This window comes from Corvus brachyrhynchos, unplaced genomic scaffold, assembly GCF_000691975.1.
Source record: "Corvus brachyrhynchos isolate BGI_N302 unplaced genomic scaffold, ASM69197v1 scaffold46, whole genome shotgun sequence".
In the NCBI taxonomy this organism is placed as follows: Eukaryota; Metazoa; Chordata; class Aves; order Passeriformes; family Corvidae; genus Corvus; species Corvus brachyrhynchos.
Window position 1 is genome coordinate 6,098,389 of NW_008238838.1, and position 11,203 is coordinate 6,109,591.

Here is an 11,203-nt window from a genome sequence, read left to right on the forward strand (position 1 = left end):
TGCTGTTCAAAAATGCCACTTTCCCTCTGCATCTGTTTGTGGAACAAGACCTGATTGCTCCCTGCGGACTTGGATTTATGCATCTCCTTGGCCATAGATTTTAAGAAGGTTTATTTAAGTTGTAATTTGTATTTTTGTTTGGTTTAGATTTTGTGCTGAGTCGCTCCAGGGTTTTCAAATCCTCCCATGAACTGTTTTTGGGATTTTAAAGCCCTGCTGTTTTCCCCAGCCTTGACCTCAGTCCCGCAGCGCAGGTGGGATCTGGAAACCGTTTCCAGCCTGGGAGCAGTGTCCGTGTCCAGTGGAGCTGCCTGGCTGCAGCTCCCCACAGAGCCCAGCAGCCTGAGTGCCCGGAGCCCGGGAGGGACAGCTCTCCGCAGGGAGAGGCTTCATCCTGAGATCCTGGGAGCTCTGGGACCCGCTGGCCCCGTTCCCTAAGGACAGACTCTGCATTTTCCCTTCTCCCCACCTCCCCTCCCTGTCCAAAAGAGCTGTGAATCCCTGGACGAATTTCAACACGATGTGGAAGGGGTGAAGTTTCCCAGCCGACCAATCTGCAGGAAGCAGAGGAGGGTGCAGGAGGCAGCTGTTGCGTGTCTGTTCCGAGGCCGCGGTGCTGCCAGCTGGCATGGCACAGCCCTGGAATGGCACGGACCTGGCATGGCACAGCCCTGGAATGGCACAGCCCTGCCCCTGCTGCTGACACTCGCTGTGACCTGTGCAGCAGAGCGGGGAACACCTCGGGCCTCTCACCTTTGCGGGGCTGCTCCCGGCTGTGCGCTCCTTGGAAAATACAGGTGGTTCCCCAGGTGCTCAAAGCCCACTCCTGTACTTACAAGGACAAATAAAAGTAACTAAACCAGGATAACTTGCTCAATATATGGGAAGTGCCAAAATTCCACGGTCATAAGGAGTTTATGTCTAAACCTGATACAAATGCTGTGTGTTGGGAAATACATCCAGTGCTGCAGCATTTATTGCCGGCTCCAGTGGCCATAACTCAGGCACTTGTTACACATCCTGCTTTGAACGTGAGACAGCAGCTCAAAAGCTTGCAGAGGTGGAAAAGGCAATTGTGCAGCTGTGTGCTGTTTCCCTGGAATTGTCCTCCAAAGGCTGACTGGAGGTTTAGATGGCTTCACTGCCAACAGCAAAAACCCAAGGAGTGTGTACGTGCCTTGTTTTGATACCACAGTGCTTCCGAAGAACATTTACCATCTCTGCTCTGTTTTGAGGTGGGCTCGGAGCAGCCTGGTCTGTATTCCAGGTGTTTCCACGGGAACAGGCTGTGTTAGGTATTCTCCACATGCATAAATCATCTCCACGGTGAGAATTTCCTCCCTGCGAAGGGATGGGAAGAAGTAATTCGGCTGTGCCCCCCTGGAGCTGAGCTGGCAGGAGCAGCATCAGGTGGGCTGCTGAGTTCTGCAGGCGCTGTGCAAAGGAGGAGAGGAGTCACCTGAAATTAGGTCATGGAAAATCCTGTAAGGAGAGCAGCGAGAGGGAGCACGGGCTCACCAGTTAGTGCGTTCTGGGGAGTGCTGGTGGGGTTTGCCTGCTGCTGGCACGGAGGTGTTGGCCGTCGCTGGTGATCTTCACTTGGAATTCCATGTGGAACTGGTAATTAATTGGTAATTAACTGGTAATATTGGGTGATCTTGAATGTGTTAGAAAAAACATGTAGTTTTTATAGGATTTAGGAGAACAAAGCTTTCTGGATGGCTACGGATAAAGGGCTGTAAAGAGAAATTAGCAGATAAAAATGAAGATGAATTTTCAAGCAGAATGTGTATTTATTTCAAGAAATGGGGAAAAAAATCCTTTGTACCTTTGCACCTCAAATATTCTTTATCATTTCTATACATTTATTAAAATACACATTTTTCAGTCAAATTTTCCCACAACTCTGGGGTCTTGTGTTTCACTGCCACCCCTCAGCTGTGGATCACCCCAGATCTGCTGCTGTTCCGACTGGTGACAGAGGCAAAATTCACCAGAAAGAGATTCCCACTTTCTGCAGCTCTACTGTGTATTTTTTCCATGACACTTTTTGCTTTAATCAGTCAGAATTTGCAAACTGAGTGTTTCTGGCCCTCCCTGCTCTCCCTGCTGCGAGGAGCTGCTGGTGCCAGTGCCATGAGAAATGGCCTCGTTGCCGTGGGTCCCTGTCCGTGGGCATTAATGTCACTTGTCCCCCTGCTGGCACATCTCTGGCAGAAACAGAGGCACAGCACTTGCAGATAACCTTGCACTGGTCCTTGGTGGAGCTGCTTCTGAGGACACCTCAGAACTCCTCTCTGCAGCTGTGTTTGCTTCAATTCAATTGAGGTGAAAAAAAGGAAGGAAATTTAGTGAAGATTCTTTCTTTTTACCAGAACCAGCTCCCTTGTCTTGGATCCAGACTGGTTTCCTTGCCCTTTGCAGTGCAGTTCCCAGCTGTGAGCCAGGGGCAGGCAGGTTAATTAGCAGAGAATGCCATTAGTGCCCACATAAGCCAATGTGAGGTGAAGACCTTTCTCTTTCAGGATTTATTATTTGCTCTTGGAGAAGGATTTGACTCTGTTTGTAGAGCTATCCCCCATAACCAAAGTTTTCAGCCTCTGTAGTGCTTTCTGGACAAATCAAAAGTCCCATTCTTTTTCCCTTTGCACTCTGTCCTTGCTGGCACTGCCCAGACCTCAGGGCACCAGGGAGGTTTGGAGTCGCCACCCCTGGAGGTGCCCAGAGAAAGACTGGACGTGGCACTCAGTGCTCTGGGCTGGTGACAAGGTGGGGATTGGTCACAGCTTGGACTTGATGACCCTGGAGGTCTTTTCCAACGTCAGTAACTCCATTTCTGGTGTCTGTGTACCAGTTACCCGTTACAGGATTGTACGTGACTTTACCAGACTCAGCAAGTTACTGAAATACCGTTTGTTCAGTTGGAGTGAATCGCATTCCTCTCATCGCTTCTCTTTGTTCTTTCAGATTTTGGGTTCAGCAACATCTTCACCCCTGGCCAGCTCCTTAAAACCTGGTGTGGGAGTCCTCCCTATGCTGCTCCAGAGCTCTTTGAAGGCAAGGAGTACGATGGGCCAAAGGTTGATATTTGGGTACGTGATGAGCCTCTTTCTCTCTGACTTTGATCTGATTTTTGCTCTGTTTGTTTGGCTTTGCTTCCCGAGTGCTCAGTTCACGTCTTGGAGAAAAGTCCTGACACAGCAAAAAGTGTTTTCCAAAGAAACACTTCCAAAATTGCCTTCTGGCTACTACATCCTGTATTTTCCCTGCGGGGAGGTGCCAAAAGCATGAGTTGCCCAGAGATGGATTTTCATTCCGTCTGGCATTGCTGACGTGCGTTTGTTTTGGGCGCAGAGCCTCGGCGTGGTGCTCTACGTGCTGGTGTGCGGGGCCCTGCCCTTCGACGGGAGCACCCTGCAGAACCTGCGCGCGCGGGTGCTCAGCGGCAAGTTCCGCATCCCCTTCTTCATGTCCACAGGTAAGGGGGCAGGGAGCTGGGGACACAGGGGCTTTCACTACACCTCTTCCTGTTTTAGCTTTTTACGGCATTGTGGGGCGTGAATTTCCAGCAACAGCCCCGTCAGAGACGAGCGTTTGTGTCCTGCTGCTGCAAAAACACTTCTGAGCACTTTAATAATAAATCTGGGGTGTGAAAAGTGTGATTAATTTTCATATAAAACCAGCTTAACAGAGTCATGTGTAGGTACTTGGTTGCCTGCTGTCAGGTTAAGGAATAATTCTGCGTGGAGTTTCCCAGCCAAAAACTTCCTTGATTGCTGTCTTACTTAGGGAAGAGGTTCTCTCCATGCAGAAAACTCTGCTAAAACGTGGTGCTTTCAAAGCAAACTTAGATCCCAGCCTAAGCAGGAGAGCCTCAGCAGTCCCTCTTGGTGACAGCACATGTGTAACATGATGGAGAAATCACTCACAGTGAGCACTTCAAGGGCTTTGCTCTCAACCTCCCAAAGCCACTCATGTCAAGACAGGGAGGCACAGGGTGGCTTCCCTCCTTCCTAGCACAGGGGAATCCATGTCTGCAGCAGTGTGGCATGCTGGAGACCCAAGAGGAGTGAAGTGCAGAAGAGAAGCAGTATTTCTGTGAGGTGACTTCCCAGAGGGGAGCACACTGCTTGGAAAGGGAACGCTGCAGCAGCCGTGTCCCTCCCGCGGGTGACCCGGCCTCTCTTCCCTGGCAGAGTGCGAACACCTGATCCGCCACATGCTGGTGCTGGACCCGAGCAAGAGGCTCTCCATGGAGCAGATCTGCAAACACAAGTGGATGAAGCTGGGGGAGGCTGATGCAGAGTTTGACAGGGTGAGCAGCAGGGAGCGGGGTCTGCTTGGTGACTCAAACAGGCTCTGGGCACGTGGTGTTGCAGTGTTGGTTCTGCTCTTTGGGAACACTCATTTCCAGGCGTGGCCTTTCCCTTTTCTGTGTCTCCTGGCCTTGCTTTCCACATCACTCTTTAGCTGCGTACGTTTTTGTATCTTCCCCCGTGGCACTGGGAACTTGGGGCACTGGATTTTGGATCGGTTGCCATCAGACCTCACGCCAGCTGCAGCCAGAGCCCGGTGCTGGGGCTCTTGGGAGTGCTGTGACTCACCGGTGTGCCTTTGGGAATGTCAGCCCTGACTCTGTGCCTGTGCCCTCACAGCTGATAGCAGAGTGTCAGCACCTGAAGACCGGGAGGCAGCTGGAGCCACTGAATGAGGACGTGCTGCTGGCCATGGCAGACATGGGGCTGGACAAGGAGCGCACGGTGCAGGTGAGGCCTGGCGTGTCCTGCCTGCTCCTCTTGCTGATCAGGGGCTGTGTTTGGGGGCAGCTGAGCAACCCCAGCACAGTGTAAAATGTATTTTATCACTGCTCAAGAAAGGGTGACCGCTCTTGTTTGCCTTTCAGTCGCTGCGAGCCGACGCGTACGATCACTACAGCGCGATCTACAGCCTGCTCTGCGACCGCCTCAAGAGGCACAAGAACCTGCGCATTGCACCCTCGCCCAGCATCCCACGCACCATGACCTTCCCCACCTCGGCCAACATCCAGGTACATCCCCTTTGCCAGTGTTCTTCCAGCCCTGCAAGGGCAGCCAGTCCCTTACCTGCGAGACTCAGACTGCTCGTGGGTGCCCACATCCTGGCTGGAGTGTCAGTAATGTTCCTCGTCTGAGAATTTGGTGTGTGTTTAGGGTACCCTAATCCTGAGGTTGGGAACAGTTTGTGCATTGGCTGAACACCCTTCAGACAGTCTCCTGCTCGCTTAGTGACAGAGGGGAGGGAGCTGAAGGAGTTACTGGGAGCTGGAGTTCCCAGCCCAGGGCTGCTGTGTGATGCTTCTTCCCCACCTTGTGCTGCTGTTGGAGCAATGAGCACTTGCTTTGGGAGAGGCCAGGTCATAAGGGAAGCAGAGGAGATGCTCACCCTGCCTGAACAGAAGAAGGGGGGTAAACGAGGCAACTCTTTGAGAATAAACAGCTCTTCACTGGCTCCAGGGTCACCTCCCTGTTCCACGTGCTTAGGGCTGATGTTAGTCCTGCAGTGTTTGTAAAGCAGTGCTGTGTTTGTGTCTTCTGATCCTGATCTCTCCACTCAGCAGACAGAACAGACAGGCAACACCATGAACATCAACGTGCCCCAAGTCCAGCTCATCAACCCTGAGAACCAAATTGTGGAGGTGAGGTACACCCCCATGACCCCTGCAAGCTCTTTTCCTGGCTCACATTGAAGCCGTTCCTTTGATCCTCATGTTGTGTTTCAACATCTCTGATGTTTGTCCTGCCCAGACTGATGGAACAATGAACTTGGACAGTGATGAAGGGGAAGAGCCATCACCCGAGGCTCTGGTCCGCTACCTCTCCATGAGGAGGCACACAGTGGGAGTAGCTGACCCACGGTGAGTACTGCGCTCTAGCCTGGAGATCTACTCCCAGCATGTGACTCTGGTCCTTCTGGGTGTTCCTTTAAAGGTCCCAGTCCCCTTGCACAGCTTGGTCAGTATTTTAGATGGGGATGAGGTACTTTTTTCCTGCTCTTCCTCATCAGCTCTGGGTAAGCCATGCTTTTGGTCAAGGCAAGTGTCTCACCTGAGCTGCTCTGCTGTCATGTCCAAGGTGAAGGTTTTGTGATAAATGCCACTAAGGTTAATGCCAAGAGCTAATTCTGGCAAATCTCAGCGTGGAGGGGGAAAAGGGACAAATAAAACCAAAGGGTGGCTTGGCTGCTCTGTGTGACCGTTTTCCAGAGCAGTAAGAAGCTTTTTGTGAAGGGAAGCTGGATGTACTGGGTCTGTGAGGGGTTTCCTCACATCACGGCTGATTCCCCTCTCCGAATGTGATCGCACAGGACGGAAGTCATGGAAGACCTGCAGAAGCTCCTGCCTGGCTTCCCCCGTGTCACTCCTCAGGCTCCGTTCCTGCAGGTGACCCCGAATGTGAACTTCATGCACAACGTGCTGCCCAGGCAGAACCTGCAGCCCACGGGGCAGCTGGAGTACAAGGTACTGCCCATGATCCCTGCTGTGCTCTGTGCCCTGCCAGGTGGGAGGGGTGTTTGTGCTCACACTTGCTCGCTCTGTTTGTCACTCCTTGGACTCCATAAGCCTCAAGAATTACTCTCTTTATGTATGATTCCAGTTGGTTCTCTAAAGTAGGTTTAGATCAAATATTAGGAAAATATTCTTTACTGTGGTGAGGCACTGGAACAGGTTGCCCAGAAAAGTTGCAGATACCCCATCCCTGGAAGTGTCCACGGCCAGGCTGGATGGAGCTCTGAGCAACCTGGGATAGTGGAAGGTGTCCCTGCCCATGGCAGGGGGTTGGAATGAGACGATCTTTAAGGTCCTTTCCAACCCAAACCATCATGTGATCCTGTGAAAAAGCTGAAGAATGAAAGAGCAGTGCAATATGAAATTAATAAATGGGCTGGGGAGAAATAGGACTGTGCTGCCTGGCTTCGAGCTGCAGGTTGCAGCCTGCTTGGCAGCTAAAGCAGTGCACAGGGAGCTGCAGAATTAAACCCTGCTCATCCACTGACGCTGCCTGTCCCTGCCCCACGTCACTCAGAGATGCTGATGGCATCCCTGAAGCCCAGAGAGCTTGTCTTCTCCTGGTGTGTGACCTGGGGCTGCGGCTGGGGCGGGTAACGGTGCTGTGTGTTGTTCCAGGAGCAGTCCCTGCTGCAGCCCCCCACCCTGCAGCTGCTGAACGGGATGGGCCCGCTGGGCCGGCGGGCGTCGGACGGCGGGGCCAACATCCAGCTGCACGCGCAGCAGCTGCTCAAGCGGCCCCGGGGCCCCTCGCCGCTCGTCACCATGACGCCAGTGAGTAGCACAGGGAAGGCAGAGTGCTTAAAAATATCCCCTCTCGCAGGCAGAGGTGGCTGTGCCCAGGTCACAGCAGGCCCGGCGCTGCAGGGCTGTGCCTGTTCGCTGCCAAAGGTTCCCCTGTTCCCCTTGCGGGACTTGCTGTGCTCTCCTGGAGCTGGCAGGTGGGGTTGTGTATTCCTCTCTGGAACTGACGGTGTTTGTGCACTTTCTCATGGTTGCTTTTGTCCATCCCATGAGAAAACTCAAGTGTCCATCTTGGGCATTTGTGTGTGTTCCCACTCCCTGGGTGCATCTGTATCAATGAATTCTCCGAGTAGCAGCAGCCCTGCCCAGGCAGTTGGGCTGGGGAAGGAATGTTGGAAGGGCTTCTTGGCCAGGTTTCCTTGGTGCAGCAGAGGAGCCAACACACACCCCTGTGGAAGCTTGTTTGGGAAGATCAGGTGTCCCCTGTGCAGAGGGGACTGTGCTGGGTGTCCTCTGGAACTGTGACTTCTCTCTCTGCAGGCTGTCCCAGCTGTCACCCCTGTGGACGAGGAGAGCTCCGATGGGGAGCCGGATCAGGAAGCTGTGCAGAGGTAACTCCCACTCTGTTAACATTTGCCCTTCCTACCTCCACGAGGCTCACCTTGGGCTGTTCCAGAGCTGATTCAAACACAGCCACCTCATCAGGGCACCAGTGTTGATTTTACAGCGAAGGCCCAACACTTCTCCCGTTCCTGTGGGTGTTGATTACTTTAGGCAGTTACTCCTCTGGCACTACTGGGTGCTTGCAAAGCTGGATTCCCCTGAAATGGGTAGCTGATTGAGCAGTAGGTTCTCCAGAAACTCTTGGAACTGCTAAATTCCTTTGCTTAGTGTGCACCAGCATGCAATCCACACTAACCTGCCAAGTGAGTGCTGAGGGATTCCCCTCCCTGCTGAGTGCTGGAGGTGGGAGGATCTCCTCTGTGGCCTTGGGTGCCAGTGCAGCAGCTTTTGTATCAAGACATGCAGTAAACATCCAACTCTGATGCCTCAAACAAAGTGAGCTTGCTGGAATTACGGTTACCTCTAGCTGCTAATTTTAGCATTAGGCCTTAAAATAGTCTGCTCCGATAAGGAAAACATTATTAGCACAGGCTGGGAACTTCTGTTCTCTGTGTCTGCTCCAAACACATTGTAGGAAGTGGGTAGAATGCTTGTACTTTCTCAGTCCATGAACACACTAACCATGGCCTTGCTAACATTTTCTTAGTAGCTTTTGCATAGTTTCTTCTCTGCTAACCGGCTGGGCACTACGTGTGGTGGGTGCTCCTGCTTCTTACCTCAAACTGGAAGAGCTTTCTGGATCCCCCCTTTGTACAGATCATCACCTGGGTAAGGGAGTGGCTCCGCAGGGGCTCACAAGGGTTCAGACTGGGGGTTGTTGCAGGCAGGGTGACCCTGGGATGGATGCAGATCCTGCTCCAGAGCCTTGGCCAGCTCTGCTCCTCTCAGTGCTCCTGAGGAACAGTGGGTGTGAGCAGTGACAGACTGTGCACTAAGACTCCTTTTGCCTACCTCAGCCTAGACAGTCTACTTGTAGCCTCAATAATAGCCTCAACAGCCATGAAAAGTTTTAATTTAGGGCCGATAGTGTCCTCTGACAGCACCTCAGACAGCAGGTGGTCTTTTTGGCTATGATGAATCTCATTCTTGGCAAGGGGATGCCTGGACATCTTACCTGGGCAGATTTTCACTATTCTAAACCTGAAGGTTTCAGTTGAGCCTTTAAAGCATTAGCTCAGCTGGAAACATTTTGAAACCCCTGTGCAGTGTTTTGCAAGGCACTGAAATGTTCAGATCCCACTGAAAACCAAGTCCCCTTGGACTCAGAGGTCCCCTTGCTGCTCTTGACGGTGCTGCCCTTAGTTCTTTCATAGCACATGTTCTTCTTCCACCAGATGGCCTTGAAAAAGCACCATCCAGGTTGTGTGTTGTTCTCCACCCCCTTGTGTTGCGACATGTCAGTAGTCATCAGAGGAGAAGGGTAAATAGCGTTAACATCAGGGACAGATGCAAATATTTAGCTTCTCAGAACAGTGCCCCAAATACTCTGTTTGCAGCCACCAGCGAGCAGCTTTGGCCCTCCTTAATCTGACCTTGAAAGCAGAGCGCAGTCTTCTCTCTGTTCCAGGGAACAGTCATATCTCCTTTGAGCTTTGGGAAACTTTCTTCCACCCGAAACGCTGTTAGAGCTCATGATTGGATTGTTCCCTGGAGGGCTGAAATAAAATGATCTTAGCAAACCACAGCAGTAAAGCTCTTTGGGAAACTTTCCCTGTCTGCATCAAATGATTCTTAAACAGCTAATGGCATGGGCTTTGGCGGGGCACCACGGCACTGTTAACCTGCTTCTTCTGCTTCAGTGGCTTCAGCAGCAAAGAGAGGCTGGGTTTGGGCAAGTCTGTATCGCTTGCTGCTCTTTCTGCTTCCCAGGGGCAGTTGCAGGGGAAAAGAGCAAAGGTGAGAATTGGCAGGTGTCACTGGCCAGGTGGTCCTTGGCTGGTTACCAGAGCTGCCTCGCTGCTGGTTCACAGGAGCAGAAAGGGTTGAGTTCACACACAGGCGTTCATCCCAGCGGCCTTGAGCGGGCACAGCTCTGGGTGCAGTGCCAGCCCTGGGCAAGGGCTTCACCCCCCTCTCTGCCGGCCCCACTGCCCTGGGTCGGCTGTGCCAGGAACAGCAGGGCAGGCAGCAGCTCTCAGCACTGCCTGGCCCTTCCTCGCATCCTCGCCGGAGCAGAGGCTCTGGGTTCCCCCTCCCTGGTCTTTGGGGGGTTTGCAGGAGTCCTGCAGCTCTTTTCCAGTGCAGAGCGGGCTTTTGTTTAAGCTATTGCCTCCCAGCTCTGGTGTGAGAGGCAAGCCCAGCCTTGGTGCTGGTGGCTCCAGAGGGAGGGACTCTCTCGCTGCTCGGGTTCCCGTTCCCTGCGCATCCCGGGCCGTTCCCAACTTTCCCGGAGCGGAGCAGGGACTAGATGGCGCACTTGGACCGGGCTGGCACAGCCCTGCCTCAGCCCAGCCCTTCCTCCTGCTCCTCGGGCAGCCTGGGGTGCCCCTCGCACCCTTCCCCTGCTGGCGGCCAGAGCCGGGGTGTCCCGGGGTCGGTGTGAGGAGCGAAGGCTCCCCTGGCAGGAGCAGCAGCTCCTCTCTGTGCCCAGCTCCTGCTGGGCTATCTCTGCCTTGGCTCCCCGGGCTGTGGGAGGGAGGCAGACCTGCTCGAGTGGGCGAATCTGCGCTGAGGGCAGGTGGTCTCCCGGGTATTCCCAAAGGGATATACCAGCATTCCCCTTGAGGTGAAACGTGGCTTTCCTGCTGGGGAGAGCGAACGGCTCCTCTTTCCTTCCGAGGCTGGCAGTGGAGCACCAGCAGCTGAAACTACACTTGTCCCAAAGCACTGGTGAGCCAGTGCTGTGACGGGCATGGGCAGCGTGTCCGTGGTGTGTTCTGAGCACTGCACAAGCTTCTTCCTTCCCGTTTTCTCTGGGTTATCTAACACTCCCTGTTTTCGGAGTACTCCCATCAGTCTCTTATAAAATGTGCTCCTGCTTGTTGCAGATACTTGGCAAATAGGTCAAAAAGGCACACTCTGGCCATGACCAACCCTACAGCTGAAATCCCTCCAGACTTGCAGAGGCAGCTAGGACAGCAGTCCTTCCGACCCCGGGCTTGGGCTCCACACCTGGGACCCGACCAGCACCGGTGAGTAACGGCACCGGCCGGCCGGGCAGCTTGCGCCAGGAATCCTGCCCAGGTGGCGCCTGGAACGGAGCACTGAGGACATCCCGCTGGCAGGGAGGGGTGAGGAGGAGGAGGAGGAGGAACAGGGACACAGAGCAGAGCCACAGAGCAGAGGGTGGCT

At 53.5% G+C, this 11,203-nt stretch overlaps 1 protein-coding gene across 1 annotated transcript in view; it reads left to right on the plus strand.

The window, feature by feature from the left end:
* SIK3 (SIK family kinase 3) overlaps positions 1 to 11,203 on the plus strand; it is a 34,672-nt gene that overhangs the window by 9,892 nt on the left and 13,577 nt on the right. Inside the window, exons 4-13 of the mRNA XM_008636945.2 lie at positions 2,968 to 3,092; positions 3,355 to 3,478; positions 4,197 to 4,315; positions 4,656 to 4,766; positions 4,904 to 5,047; positions 5,597 to 5,674; positions 5,784 to 5,893; positions 6,343 to 6,496; positions 7,163 to 7,318; positions 7,829 to 7,899. Coding sequence (XP_008635167.1) covers positions 2,968 to 3,092; positions 3,355 to 3,478; positions 4,197 to 4,315; positions 4,656 to 4,766; positions 4,904 to 5,047; positions 5,597 to 5,674; positions 5,784 to 5,893; positions 6,343 to 6,496; positions 7,163 to 7,318; positions 7,829 to 7,899 — 1,192 coding nt within the window. The remainder of the gene's footprint in view (positions 1 to 2,967; positions 3,093 to 3,354; positions 3,479 to 4,196; positions 4,316 to 4,655; positions 4,767 to 4,903; positions 5,048 to 5,596; positions 5,675 to 5,783; positions 5,894 to 6,342; positions 6,497 to 7,162; positions 7,319 to 7,828; positions 7,900 to 11,203) is intronic.